This window comes from Chinchilla lanigera, unplaced genomic scaffold (genome assembly GCF_000276665.1).
Source record: "Chinchilla lanigera isolate Chin_1 unplaced genomic scaffold, ChiLan1.0 scaffold00011, whole genome shotgun sequence".
NCBI classification, from domain to species: Eukaryota; Metazoa; Chordata; class Mammalia; order Rodentia; family Chinchillidae; genus Chinchilla; species Chinchilla lanigera.
In genome coordinates, this window is record NW_004955412.1 from 6,973,963 (window position 1) to 6,986,481 (window position 12,519).

Consider the following 12,519-nt stretch of genomic DNA (forward strand, 5'->3'; position numbering starts at 1 on the left):
AAAAAAAAAGATGTCAGGCTCTGTGGCTCTTTCTAAAGAAAAATTCCAGAAATGTTCTCAGAAGAAAAATACATATTTACTGAGAAACAGATTTGACCCTCTTTTTCAACAGGAACCCATGCCCACACCCAGGCTTTGAGGGAGGCAGGGCCTCAAAGCTAAACATAGACACATCCGTAATGCAGGTTAGGTTCAACAATCGCAGATTAAACCTTAAGAGAGCAAAATGTAAGAAGATTCAACAAAATCAGAAAGCTCAACATCAGCAGTTACTCGGGGCTGATGCTCCCGCCAGTCCATCCCAGAGAAATGTGGACATATCAGGTTTCCAGGTGGCACGTGGTGCCCTGTTCTATCTGAGTGTATGCTCCACTAAAGTCCCCACAGAACATATTGGGGACCATGAGGCCATTTTGCCTACCACTAAGACCCTACCATGCACTGCTGCCACCCCATTTTGGAACTGCAAGTTTGCGCTCTAAGCTTCTGTTCTCCCTTGGGCTCTTTGGACAAAGGAAAGAGAAAGCCCAGGCAAGATGTCACTCATGATGTTACGATTATAATGATTCCCATACAAGGGAAAGTGTTTTTGCAATATGAATCCAACTAGAGATAAACACAGCAACATGGGTGGACTTTAAAAGCATTATGTTGGAAGAAAGCTACGCTCAAACAATAACCGAAACAAATAGCATCTTTTGGCATAGTGAGCAAATTGGGTTGGGTGGGGGTTTTCTTTGTTTTGTTTTTGTTTTGCAAGTAATGGGGATTAAATAGACGCCCTTTACACTGAGATACATCCCCAGCCTCTTTATTGACACAGGGTCTTGCTAAATTGCCCAGGGTGACCTCTAACTTGTGATCCTCCTCTGCCTTAGCCATCACTCCCGGTCGAGATGAGCAGTCTGAGCTAAGGTTGTCATCATGTCTCAGCACCTGGGGAAAGCGATCTGCAAAAGTTCTTTATGTGGTCAAATTTTCTTTCCAGACCCAGGAAAGAAAATACTGGAGCCTTCTCTGAGCCTTCCTCAACTATTCTTACTAAGGGAAGAAAGACTGCAGCTTGTCAGTACACCAGGACAAGCTGTCTAGTGCTGTTCTCCTCCGCTTGGGTCAAACCGATAATTATTTACAAGCCATTGTCTGTTCTGAGACAAGCAGACTTTGTCTCAGACCACTGTGTGTTCTCCAAGCCTACTGAGTTCCCCTAAAAAACATTTCTTATTCTCCTGATTTCCCTATTTCCCCTCTCTCCTATAGAAAAATGGTACATAAGTTACTGAATTAAGGTGGACTAGTGGGTGATATCACTCTTGTGATTTTCCTTTTTTTTTTTTTTTTTCTGGTACCAGGAACTCATGACCTCCCACTTAGCCAGGCAGGTGCTGTGCCACTGAGCTAAATCCCCAGCCCCTCATTCTCCTTTTTTTTGAAGGTTAATATATGTATATGCCTTTTCTTCTAAAGAAAAAACAAGTGAATGGAGGAAACATCTCACATGAGTAGTTCTAATGAAATAAAGACAAAATTTCTAAAATAAACAGATGGTAAAGATTTAATGGAGGTTCTGATTTGCAAACCCTAGTGGCATGATTCTCTGTTTAATGATTTAGCCTTATGCACACTACAGCCCTTTTAGATTAATGTTCAAAAATATTGTTCTCCCTATTAACTGTCTTAGAAGAGACAGGTACCTAGAAGGTACTTAAAAGGTAATAGCTTGTTGCTTGACTATTAATACCACAAAAGAAGGAACTAGCTCATTTTAGGACTCCACATAATGATATAAATGCAATGATAAATTCTTATGGGTACTAGCATTAATATGATAAATGAAAATTATGATGAAATTGGTAAAGTATATCTGAACTTATGAGTAGTCGACATTGGCATTTCCAAACTACAGTGACAGTGATTTTTAAATGAGATATCTCTAAGGCATTAGAGATAAAACAGTAAATATAGTTCACTAATTTTTCTCAGTCACAGCTAATGCAAATGGTAATACTTCCATTATCAATGTGTACTTTTTCATACTACAGGATTATTTTTCATATAGCAGGAATAGGAATATGTAAACATTCCTTTTGTAAGATACAATGAAAGTCAAGAAATAAGTAAATGTCAATCTACTAAGTCATAAATCTTTTTATGTTGTTTTTAGTTCATTACACTATATTTATTAAATGTATAAATGTTTATTTCACAAATTATAAATAATCTTCAAGCTTTGAAAATTAAGGCCTGGGCCTCACAGGTCAGAGTGTGTTTTAAACTATGATTAAATCATTACAATGGATCCAGGGGCTCAAAATCATAGAAGGAAATTTTAACACACACACACATAGAAACACACACACACAGAAGCACACACACAGACAAACAAACACAGTGACAGAGGCACACACAGAGACAGAGACACTCACATAGACACACACAGACACACACACACACACACACAGACACACACAGGGAAACATGCACATAGAGACACACACAGAGACATACACACAGAGACACACACACACACATGCAGACTCAGACACACACAGACATGCACACAGAAACATACACACACATAGTGGCACATGCAACTTGAAAAGTATATATTTTGAACATTGGGAGATTATATTAGTATATATTATTCTCAATGTTATATCTCAAAGATGTATTTCTTTATATGATACAATGCTAAAACTAGTAATTTATCAAATGCAGTAAAGTGGACTATCAAAATCTTCTGTGTGACAAACAATAGAGTCCACTAGTACACTTAATGTAAGTGAAAATATATCCTGCGATCATCCCCTGCATCCACCTCCGTGTCTTTCCCTCTCTCTCTTTTTCTGTGTATGACTTTTATTCAAGCTTTGCCTCTGCAATAAGAAATATCAGTAGTGAGTTCTCAGCAGATTGATAGAAACTAAATTATCAGATCTCCGGAGTTTCTTCAACTATATATCTGTTTATATATTTATTTGCAGGTTTTATCATCGTGTTTAAACTTCAAAGAGGCAACAGTAAGCCTTTTCTTTTTAATGTATCTAAATAACTATCTAATAAAATACATGTTTTTTTTACTCTTGACAGTTCTGAAAGAACTTATTGTTTTTATTGTAAAGCAAATGAAAGAACACTGGAAAAATTAGTGGTTTAACCTAACGGTGCTGCTTTGAAAATTCTACATCTTTCTGAGTTGCACTGGAAATCTCAAGTGATGATTTAATTTTTTAATAAGTACATATTACACTTTAAAAGCAATACCAGACACATATTTAAAGGAAGGAATCCTAACAGCAAGAAAATATATATTTTTAGCAGTTTTTTCTTACTGTATATATTATGTAATGACAATTATTCATGCACTCTATTTTTTGCCACAAAAACCCTACATTTATTTCAATTGACAAAATAACAGAAAGTACTTTAAACATCAACTGATTTCACTAAGTGGGATCATCAATTACTGCACTTTTTGCTGCAAAGCTAGAATGAGGCACATTATAAAAGGTATTATAGTGGGTTTCTTCCAAAATGTAACTTTGGGGTTATTTACTGAACTAGTATGAAATCAGTGCCATCTCCTCTATTTTCTGGGTATTTAAGCTATACAATGAGAATTGATTGTTTGAGTGATAGCCCTGAAACCTAGCAGTAGTCTCACTTATCAAAGAAAGATTCAATTATGTTCTTCTATTACACTTATTAAGGAAGCAAAGTAAGGGAATATACTTAAAAACTCCTCCAGAAAAACCTTGCAATAACCTTCAGATTAACACACCTGGAAACTTCAGATCATTCTTCAGATCCATTCCCCAAGAGTCTGTGCAATAGGAGTTTAAGGAAGGCCTAACAATATTCAATGTTTAGGAGTTTTTACAGATATATTACTATTGATCTCTATATTTATTACATAGGCAGATAAAGTTCATAAATAAAATTTCATGTTAGGAGATTATACATGTGGTATTTCAGTCACCAATGCTTCTGAATAAAATGGAAGAATGTGTATAAAACAGAAGTAGTAAACTTCCCCAGGAGACTGTTTTTATCGTTTCAGGTTCCAGCTGTTTTGGAGCAGAGGCTTAAGGCTAGATGGCTGCCTGGACTGGAGCATCCAGCCAGTGCTGACATCCTGTGATCTATGGAATGATGAGAGTGAACTGGTCAGATTCAAGACTTTTTCCTTCCCGGTGTGTGTTCTCCACAAAAGGTGAAGTAGTAAAAGGCACATGAATGCAAAATGTCACCAATAGGAACGAATTACAGAAAGACAATAAAACACATCATGTAAAGTTTAATTGTGCTCAGTATCCAGGCAAGAGGAATATGGAAAAGGAGATGTCTCTCTTAAAGGGAGCTGTCAATCTTTGCTTTACCAAACAAGAGCTTACAAAAATAATTTCATCTGCTATGGAAAAAAAAAAAAAAAGCCCTGGAACGGTATTATCTCCCTAACTCAGTGACGGTGAACCTTTTAGAGATAAATGCCAAACTACAGCTCAAAACCCATTTATTCCTTGTGATGTGCCAACACTGCATCTGAGTCCTGAGCCTTTTTTAGAAAAACAACTGCTACATGAACATCTTTTGACTTAAAGTAAAAACAAATAATATGCATGTCATAGATTTGGTGCCACTGCCCGAACCTAATACAGTTTTAAGAACAAACTATCCAAAGCCACATGGTGGATTAAAAAGAGAAACACTGAATCCAAGTCTTCCTGCCTCCCAGTCGGTTCATTAGCAGAGTCCTGGGCATGTGACGTCTGGGATTGGGTTGTTCCCTGGCTCACAAGACACGTTATTCATCTCTGACAAATTTATCAAAATGCTAAGAACCACAGAAGAAACTGAGTAACTTAATATTGTTAGGCTAAAGTTTTGTTCATCTATATAATGAAAAATGGGTCTAAGCCATCCGTGGTCTTCCACGGTAAAAGTACTATGTTAGATTTTGGTCCCTGAAGTCCTCCATATTACAAAGTGCTGCTTTTCCAGTAAAAGCCTGCAAATCACGCCGTACCCTTCCCAAGCTTCCCATTCCTGCGGGGTCAGAGCCCTGCCATCCTGCTAAGCTCTTTCAGGAAGTCTTCCCTGCCCAGCACCCTCACCATCAATTTCATTCATTCTCCAGACACTCGTTTTTTCTCATGCCACGCAGGCTTGCTCTGTGGTGTTTGTCACCTCTCCAATTGGTGTGTGTACATATATCCTCTGTTAGACTGTGAACTCCTTTACAAAAACACAGGCTGCATTTTATATTACTCGTATCTGTGTCTCTACAACCTAGAACATGCCTCATGTCCACTGGGCATTCAGTCCATATTTCTAACATAAATGAACATGGGTGTGACACATTATGATAATTAGAGCAGTAAGTGAGACATAGTCTTTCATGTGAGACAAACACAAGAGAAATAAGAACCAAGAACGTCCTTTAGGCTGGTGTATTTCTCATCCTCTGTACAACGACACAGGTTTCTGAAAAAACTTGATATAAAGTCTAGGCAGAGACGGTGGGCTAGCTGATGTTTTACAAGTAGGCACATCTGGGAGAGGTCCCGGATCTGTGGCATGAGCTCCTTATAATGCAAAACACTTTGTGAAACCTAAAGAAAAATAAGTAGTACTGAAGGATTTCTGCTCATAGCCATCTGCCCTGAAAACAAAATTGCCCTCACCCCCAAAGCCTCCATTGGGGTGTATGTGCAACGCTGCATGTTTGTGTGGGTGGTGGTGCTGAGAGTTGTGCCCTTGGGAGAGAGAGGAACCACGAAATTAAAGTCCAGTTAGTAACTCTGAAGGTTCATCTCACTCATCCCTTCAAGGCAACAGCCCGTTTTGATCCAGTCTCCCATCTTAGACATGGTCAATCATCCATATGCCTGGCCTCTCCCACATACACACATTCAAAGGTAAAAGTCATCCTCTCCATTTTGTTCAAGAAACATCCTTCTTCCTCTGTAAATCTTCAGATCTATTAACAAGAGCTCTCTTTTGGTATGACTGGAAAAGCCTCCGAATTCACTCTCTTTCTACCGCATGTCCTCCTTGCATGGAAAGAAGCCTCTTTTCTAAGTCAATTAAATGAAAAGAAAGTCACAAATACATCCCTCATACCCTTTCCAGACTTTTCTTTCTCTTTTAGTTCCTTCCTTTTTTGCTATAGCTGCTGTTCCTTTTTCTTCTGCTTCTGAAGTTATTTTTGCTAAATGAAAATTTTTTAAACCTCTCAGATTCACATGTGACTTTTTAAAAAATTGGCTCCAGTAATTTTTTCAGCTTCACACACTACTACTAAAATTCATGCACATATTTCGTATTGGATGGAATGTCTCACCTTTCCTTCACTTTTGTGCAAGGAATTCTTCCATCTAGAGACAAAAGACGCCACTTTTTTGCCCAGAATATACTCATCATTGAACACCCAGCTTGTCTTCTCCTTAGAGAAACATCCTCCGTTCTACTGGAAGTGCTCAGTGTAACACTCTAAACAAGCCTTTGTAAAGTGTTTACTTTTAGTATTGTGATTTATCCATCTATCCCTTTCCAGAATGGGAGATCCTCAAAGGCACACCCTAAGTCTGACTTATCTGCCCTACTAAGCACATAGCATCATATGCCCCATGTAGGAAATAAGCCCTTAGTTTCAGGAATAAGTAAAAGTACACAGAGTACAACGAATAAGATCAATCATAATATGTTTTTAGAAAGAAGTTTATTCTTAAACTTCTTCATGTTCTGGGTTAAGTAGGACTTGAAGGGCTGGCCTTGGAGCCTAAAAGCCTTGAGTAACGGTTTCTATGGGAATAGGCATTCCAAGTTCCAAACAGCACACATATAAATGAACTTGCTGCCTTCATGCTCCATGGGGCTCAGTGGCTGGGGCTGAGGCTGGGAGGTGGCCCCAAGACAAAGGAGTAGCTGTACCTTTCTGAGCGGTGAATGAGCTTGAGCCACACACCAAGTCCTGCGGCGCAGCCAGGCCACCAACACAGAACACCTCAACCAGCCATCGAATCACCCAGTGCTGATGCCCTCTGCCCATCTGGCCCTCGCATGCCGCTGCCATGCTGATCACTGTGTACTGTGTGCGGAGGGACCTCTCGGAGGAAACTTTCTCCCTCCAGGTCAGCCGTGACCTTGAGCTTTGCAACTTCAAGGTCCTCTGTGAAATGGAGTCCAGAGTTCCTGCTGAGGAGATCCAGATCATCTACATGGAGCGACTCCTCACAGACAACCACTCTTCCTTGGGTTCCTATGGCCTCAAAGATGGTGACGTTGTTGTTTTACTTCAGAGGGATAATGTGGGATCTCAGCCTCTAGGACGGAGCCCAAACCAGCCTTGGGTTGATTTCAGCACAATTCCTCAGCCTGGAACATCAAGCTCACAATACCAGCACCAGCACGAGCACCAGCGCCAGCACCCGCACCCACACCAGCACCAGCACCCGCACCAGCACCCGCACCAGCACCCGCACCAGCACCAGCACCCGCACCAGCACCAGCAGCAGAAGCAAAAGCAGAAACATGCTCCATCAGCCCAGCAGTCCCATGGCTTGGCTTCTGGAGAGAACATGGCCTCTGCTGCAGGTCTTGACAGCCCTGCCTTGATTCGCAGCATGCTGCTTTCCAGTCCCCACGATCTGTCTCTGCTGAAGGAACGCAACCCTATCTTAGCCGAAGCTCTGCTCAGCGGAAACCTTGAGACATTTTCTCAGGTCCTGCAGGAGCAGCAGAGGGAAATAGCCTTGAGGGAAGAAGAGAGGCTTCGCCTCTATTCTGCTGATCCATTTGATCAAGACGCTCAGGCCAAAATAGAAGAAGAAATTCGGCAGCAGAACATTGAAGACAACATGAACATAGCTATGGAAGAGGCTCCGGAGAGTTTTGGACAGGTGGCGATGCTCTACATTAACTGCAAAGTGAATGGATATCCTCTGAAGGCTTTTGTTGACTCAGGTGCCCAGATGACCATTATGAGCCAAGCTTGTGCCGAAAGATGTAACATAATAAGGCTAGTGGACCGACGATGGGCTGGGGTCGCTAAAGGGGTGGGCACACAGCGGATTCTTGGCCGTGTTCATCTAGCTCAAATTCAAATTGAAGGTGATTTCTTACAATGCTCCTTCTCTGTACTGGAGGAGCAGCCAATGGATATCCTCCTAGGACTAGATATGCTTAGGAGACACCAGTGTTCCATTGATTTGAAGAAAAATGTGCTGGTGATTGGCACCACTGGCACACAGACTCACTTCCTCCCAGAGAGTGAGTTACCCCCATGTGCTAAGCTGGTAGGCAGTACTGAGCGAGAAGAGCCTTCAGACAAAGAGAATAATATTAAGCGTTCTGTCAAGAATTCAGGACCAAAAAAGCACTGAAGCAAATTGTAATATGCCACCACCTTGAGGGAGCCTCCAGTTCTGGGAAATTATAAGACATGAGTTCACTGGCTATGTAATCATTAAAAACATCAGTAACAACTAAATATGTCCTTGGGAGTATGTTCTTCGGTGGGCAACTATGAAAATGAAAATTGTTTAATCTTGACACTCCTTCCGTTTCCCTTATTCAAAGATCACTGACCCTCATTCTCTTATGGCTCTGAAGGTTCCAGTTGGTTTCCAGATAATCTATGTAAAGGAAAACCAGCCTCTTCCTTCAGATTTTAGGGTAGTCTCTCCAAACTAATTGATATTTTTTTCAGAATCCTGTGGAAAAAGCCATCGATGCAGATGTCACATTACCTACAAAGTATTTCATTAGCAACAATGATTTTTTATACAAAGAAATATCTCTATTTTCACAGATTTTGTTTTCTTTAAGAGAGGTATGGGAAATGGTAGGTCAATTATATTCTTGTGTTCGTTAATACTCATAAAGGTTTTTTTTAGCAAACCTCTAGGTTCTTCATATGTTCCCTTCCCCCTGGGTTCCCCTGAAATCATGGCCACTGCAACCCACCCTTAAAGGCTAATTCTTCACCATTTTATGGCAGAGTTTTCTCTTTCCATGTCCTAGAATAATTTTTGTTTTCCTGCACTCAAAATGTAATTGTAAAACAAGCAATGAATTCAGTTTTTTAAGGTTATGATATTTTGGGGTAGCTCATGTCTTCATAGTGGTGGGAGCGGGAGGTGGGAGCAGGCAGTGGTCCAGGACCCTATTACATATTTCAGCATTTCAGTTAAGTCACCTGCTTAAAAAAAGTCTGCTTCAGACAAAGGGCTTCACTGTTAAAATAATATTTGAAAAATTCTGATTAAAGAGATCTTTAAGGCCTCATTCAGCTCCATAATCCACTCTGAGAAACCAACTCTCCATCTCAACTGCTATTGTGAAGTGGAAGATCCCAGACACAGTTATAGCCCTTGTCTAAAATTCGTGAGACAAAAGGTTAAGTAGTCTGGGGCCATTTGATGTAGGGGAAATATTTGAGGACAATAATTCATCAAGACTGGTATTAGAACAGGAGATTCAAAGTCAAGAACATGTATTCTGATTCTAGCTCTGCACTGTGTAGATAAATCACCTATGTTACAAGCTGATTCCCTATCTATAAATTGTTTCACAGGGAAGGGTCACTTTTCAAGGGTTTCAACTACACTATGATCTAGAATGTTCTTTAAGTCATTCTATTTTCCCAACAAACACTGAAGACCCTTGAGATATTGCTAAAGGTGACAGAAAAAGATGATTCTCATTCTAAAGTGTCATCTCCTTTCTTCCACTCACCACTTTCTCTTCTCACCACCCACTGTTCTTCCGGGTAGGTTTTCCCACTCTCATGCTCTTCCATTTTGTCTGCATTTGCACAAAAGCACACCTCCCAGAATCGCTACAAGTGGCTCAGTGGGCAGATTTCTCTATTCTTGTTTTTGACTAAACACTCAAGATAGAAGAATAGATAAAGAGAAGGGAGATACTCAGAGGAAAGTCAGGGACAAGCAAAGTGCCTTCAACTACAGTATATGGAAATCAGACCTGAAAAATTCATGGATTCTCTCAGATAAAAAGATCCAAAATGTGCAGCGGCTTCTTCTTGGTGCAATTTTAAGGCCCATTTGTGCAGAACGTACCTGATTGGCATGAGTCACATGGGATTCCTCAAAATCAAATGAAAGTTTAATATGTTGCCTGCCAGAATGTCTGATTCATGTAGCCAGCCTAGAAGTCTCAGAATCTTTAACGTAAAAGGCACTTTGCAAGATATCACGTCAGATCACAACCGCTCTTCTTCTCAGAGGAATGCCTTCTTGAGGGAGCTTTAATGTTTTGGTTTAAGCTTCAAGTACAACTTTTTTCTTACTTTGAGCTAAATCTAATGTTCTATAACTTTCAGTAAACTAATCTTCCTCTGCCAAAAACACATTAATCTTTTCTGTCATGAGGTAATCTTTTTCATATATGAAGTCAGTGTAATCTTAAATATTATTTTTGTAGGCTCTCACTAGATTCTTTTATTGCTCCTTATAGGACAAGTTTGGACTCTTTAAAAAATCTGTCATGTTCCTCTGGACATATTCCAAATTATTAAAATATTACTTGAGTAAATGAATGTTATATTAAAAACACTGTTTTATTGACCTGAAAAGCAATGAGCTCAAAGAAAAATCATTGAACGGTGAATTAATTAAGCAATGCTTTTAATGATTAACTTTTAAAAATCATTGTCTTACAAATCAGAAATATTTTAAAAATTAATTTCATGGATTTAAAACATTGATGAAATCCTGTGTACACTTGAAAGGGTCCTAATCAGTGAAAATTAAATGCATTAGTTTTGGTGAAAGGCAACATCTTTTCTAGGCTTATGTGTGAGAGCAGGCATTGTACATGGTACTTTGCATATAGTGTATTGCTGTCATTAATTCCCAGAATAAACCTTCAAAATAGTTATCATTAACCCCATTTTGTGAATGGAGAATTTGAGGGTCAGCATTATTCAAAACATTCAAATATCCAAAGGTTAGGATTTTAAAACTTTTTTTGACAACCTATATTTTACACTGACAGTTTTATAGACACATATGTATGCATATATTTTCCACATTTTGGATATAAAAACTGAACCAAACAAGATTTCAGAAATAATATTCAACATTTTATTTGTTCCTATTCTCTTTCTTTTGGTTTTTGTTTTGAGACAAGGTCTTACTACATAGCTCAAGGTAGCCTCAAAGTCATGGTTGATCCTCCCATGTGCTGGGGTTGTAGATAGGCATGTGCCCTCATGCCTGATTTTCTAATCAATGTCTCCAAAAGTGACATTTTATTACATTTGAAATATCTCAGACACATCTCACCATTGTACTCTGCTGCACAATTTACAAAATGCAACTGGCCTAATGACATTGCTCAGTTAAAATCTTTCTGATTTCAATGGAAAATTCTTTTCCCTACAGAACCTTTGTATCTGACATATTTTAATCCTTCAATAGAACTGTAAATTTTTATGAAATTTTACTTTATGTAAACTACCAAAATACTACCAATAAAAGTAGCAAGGAAGTAACAGTAACCAGAACACACTTAGCAATTATTTACATTGAAAGCTCATGAAATAAGCACTGAGCCAAGATTTTACAATTATGACAGTGAATAAGCAACAGGTCCTGACCTCAAGATGACTATGACCTAGTAATAATAGGAGACACACCTGTAAACAACTATGAACCAAAAGAATAGACCTGAAATTATTAATATATTGATACAAAAGAAAGAATTTAATTTTTAGGTATCATCTTTAAAATAAGAAGCAAGCCAGTAAATTCACTTTTAATATGTCTAAAATGTCCATCACTGATACTAAAAAATAATTGCTTATCTTAAAATTCAGGTTCTTTTCTTTGTAATAATTTTATTTTAATTTTGTTTGTTTTTGGCTTTTCTCCGGTACCGGGAACCGAACTCACGACCTTGCACTTGCCAGGCAGGCGCTTTGCCGCTGAGCTAAATCCCCAGCCCCTAATTTTATTTTAAAGAGGAAAAAAAAAACCCTAACAAAACAACAACAGTGAAGACTAAAACAAAACAACATGAAAAGAACAAAAACAGCACAGGACCTCAAAGCAAAATGATAGGAATTAACAGTGGTTGCTACAGGACATACTGTTACCTTCAACGAAGTTCCTCAGTCCAGCAGATGTAAGAACGCAAGACTGATCAAATAAAAACAATAAGTAATAAAAAAAAGCCATTGGAAACGATATGGACCTTCATCATACAAGATGGTAGGAATTCAACAATGGTTGTTATATTGCATATTGTTGTCTTCAAATCAGTCGTTCCAATTACCAGACGCAAGCATGCAAATTTGGTCAAGAAAAAAAAGTTAAGCATTAACTGTTCCTTCCAATAAACCACAGACATCAGCAATACACCTATCCCAGCTATCCTTGTATGTATATATTTCATTTTAAAGAGAAAAGAAAAAAAATAACTAAAACACATAAACAAAATGGCATAAAAACTGTAAAGATTATACAGAGAAAAATATGTATATGTATATATATA

At 38.8% G+C, this 12,519-nt stretch overlaps 2 protein-coding genes across 5 annotated transcripts in view; one reads left to right on the forward strand and one right to left on the reverse strand.

The window, feature by feature from the left end:
• The window catches only part of Pdgfd (platelet derived growth factor D), a 224,359-nt gene that overhangs the window by 104,968 nt on the left and 106,872 nt on the right, over positions 1-12,519 (reverse strand). The gene's annotated exons all lie outside the window — the stretch shown is intronic.
• Positions 6,816-8,491, forward strand: Ddi1 (DNA-damage inducible 1 homolog 1). The gene has a single exon (XM_013511229.1). The coding sequence runs from the start codon at positions 7,074-7,076 to the stop codon at positions 8,382-8,384; it is 1,311 nt and encodes a 436-aa protein (XP_013366683.1). The 5' UTR covers positions 6,816-7,073; the 3' UTR covers positions 8,385-8,491.

What these genes read in the sequence shown, in the direction of transcription:
- Ddi1 (XM_013511229.1), top strand. Translation starts at nt 7,074, where the DNA reads ATGCTGATCACTGTGTACTGTGTGCGGAGGGACCTCTCGGAGGAAACT.